Source organism: Phytophthora infestans, genomic scaffold (assembly GCF_000142945.1).
Source record: "Phytophthora infestans T30-4 supercont1.28 genomic scaffold, whole genome shotgun sequence".
Classification (NCBI taxonomy): domain Eukaryota; phylum Oomycota; class Peronosporomycetes; order Peronosporales; family Peronosporaceae; genus Phytophthora; species Phytophthora infestans.
Genome location: NW_003303731.1, coordinates 487,125 through 489,246, shown reverse-complemented (window position 1 = coordinate 489,246; position 2,122 = coordinate 487,125). Strand labels below are relative to the sequence as shown.

Genomic DNA, 2,122 nt, shown 5'->3' with positions numbered 1-2,122 from the left:
TGCTATGGCCATTATGTATGGAATCGCGAAAAATGGGACGATAACCATAGTAGTCAATACAAAGTACAGGTGAAAGGTGGAAAGCTCTATCTCAAGTTGCTTTTAGTGTCTCCTACTCATTGGTTACAGCGAGCATATGATCTACCGATAACAGTGTCGCAAACATTTTTTTTCGGTTAACCGTACCCGTCTTAAAGCCCTGGTCATCGAGTTTCAGATGACCATGACCAACCGTACGGACCGTTCGGACAGCCATGGCTGGGCGAAATTAGCGATAGGCTAACCGAAATATACGTGTAATTTATGTATAACATAAAAAGGCGAAATATCATATTCTTGTTGAATATTTTCGCTCAAAATATGCTGACACGCAACCTTCTCTCGGTTAAAAGCGCGAGTCGAAACCAAAACTCATAATAAAGGAAAAGAAGCAAAAACAATAAAATACCCATCCTCTGGTGAACTCGGCCAACCATAACAAACCGATATTGGGAGTCGGTTATCCGTACCCTTCCGTTTTTCAGAGAGGCAAATTTTCGGTTAACCATACCCGTCCATGGTATGCTACGATTAACCATTTGTGCCCTCTGCAGTGCATTTAAAATGTGTCCTTAGGTGAGCGTCGATGATGCCTCTCCACCACACTTCCTGTTGTGTATATAGTGCAGATCAAGGATTTTGGGGTATCTTCATTATGGACTATGGGCCCATAATGGAAGAGCTGGGATTTTGCCCTCCCCATCAATAGTCCATAAGACAGAATCGCCGTGCCGCTTCAATGAGACTGTACCGCCGGATTGGTACACTCTAGATTGTAGTAGCTCCATAATTTGGTGGCCCATATGTAACGGAATATACCGTTAACAGGCCTCGTATAAATTAAACGTCCGACGCAAAAAAAATACTTGTATCGAATTGAGAAATCCTTCGTAGCTAAAACACACACCTAACGCGTACTCTAAAATAGCTCTAATTGTCCTAAAAATACTGGAAGATATTTCAGTATACCGGTACCACGGATACGTTGCAGTAATTAGGTTACCAATTAGGACAACTTGCTAGTAACAAATCCGATGAAATAACACTACTTGTATCTGTAAGAATAGTCGTGTTGATATTAGATTAACCCGCGTTTAAGACAACACGTGTTACGCCAATCTTGCTACCACGCGAGTAATTATCAGATTAGATTACTAATTGTGCGACTAAGTTGGCTACTCAAAGTGCAGGTATTAATAATCTGCTGGCACACGCAGCTCCACAAAGCCTGCATGTCTAGGCGGATCGCGACGATGATGCTTGATGTCGTCCATCATTTGGACGTAGCGGCGCGCATCTGCCTTCGCTGTTTCACCAAAAGCAAGGAGATTTGGGTGCGTAACCGAGAACAATTCCCGAACGCACGACTGTAGCGCTCTAAAGGATTATTCGTTCGGTTGATCAGGTCAATCCCTCCCGCCCGCATGCTGTTGACGTTCCACCGTAGCTGTTCATCCAGGTGTTTTTGAAGTAGCGCCAAAACGTATCCCACTTGGTCTTGGCTCCCGTTTCATCCACCAGGCTGCGCACGTAGCGAATTCCCTAAAATAAAAAATATTTATAAAAAACCAATAGTTGTAAATCATAAAAAATATATCATAGAATAATAGAATGAGATACATGTAATACCTTGTCCGCGATTTCGTCTACCGGAATAATTGTGAGTACATCAATCACATTTGGGGCCAGCTGCGGGATGCGCTCGCTCAGCATCTTTCTACGAAGGGCTTGCTTCCAATGAACAAGGCATCCCACGATCTAAACAATAGGAAAGTGATCCGTCATGGCGTTCATAAGCCCGTTTTCGAAGTCGCATGTCACTGATGCGGGCTCGAGTAGACGCACAGTCTGGATGATCACGGCACTCCGTAGACCTCCTGATGTTTAGAATACATCAGTACGTACATTGCCGGGACGTATAAGTCTACCCCGGGGTCTCGGACCATCACGATGAGACACTGAGTGAGCGGCTTTGGAACCCCTCTAAAATGATCCATCGATGAAGGGCGCCGTACCGGTGTAGCGCAGCAGCCGTATAAGATCCGGATGTCCAAATCCAATACATCTGCGTTGCGCACACCCA

At 44.6% G+C, this 2,122-nt stretch overlaps 1 protein-coding gene across 1 annotated transcript; it reads right to left on the bottom strand.

Annotated features, from left to right (window-relative positions):
- Positions 1-1,440: 1,440 nt before the first annotated feature.
- On the bottom strand, positions 1,441-1,752 carry PITG_13213 (uncharacterized protein; the record flags this gene model as incomplete). Its single annotated transcript, XM_002899835.1, has 2 exons — positions 1,441-1,581; positions 1,669-1,752. The coding sequence occupies 2 exons, from the start codon at positions 1,750-1,752 to the stop codon at positions 1,441-1,443; spliced, it is 225 nt and encodes a 74-aa protein (XP_002899881.1).
- Between the last annotated feature and the right edge of the window lie 370 nt (positions 1,753-2,122).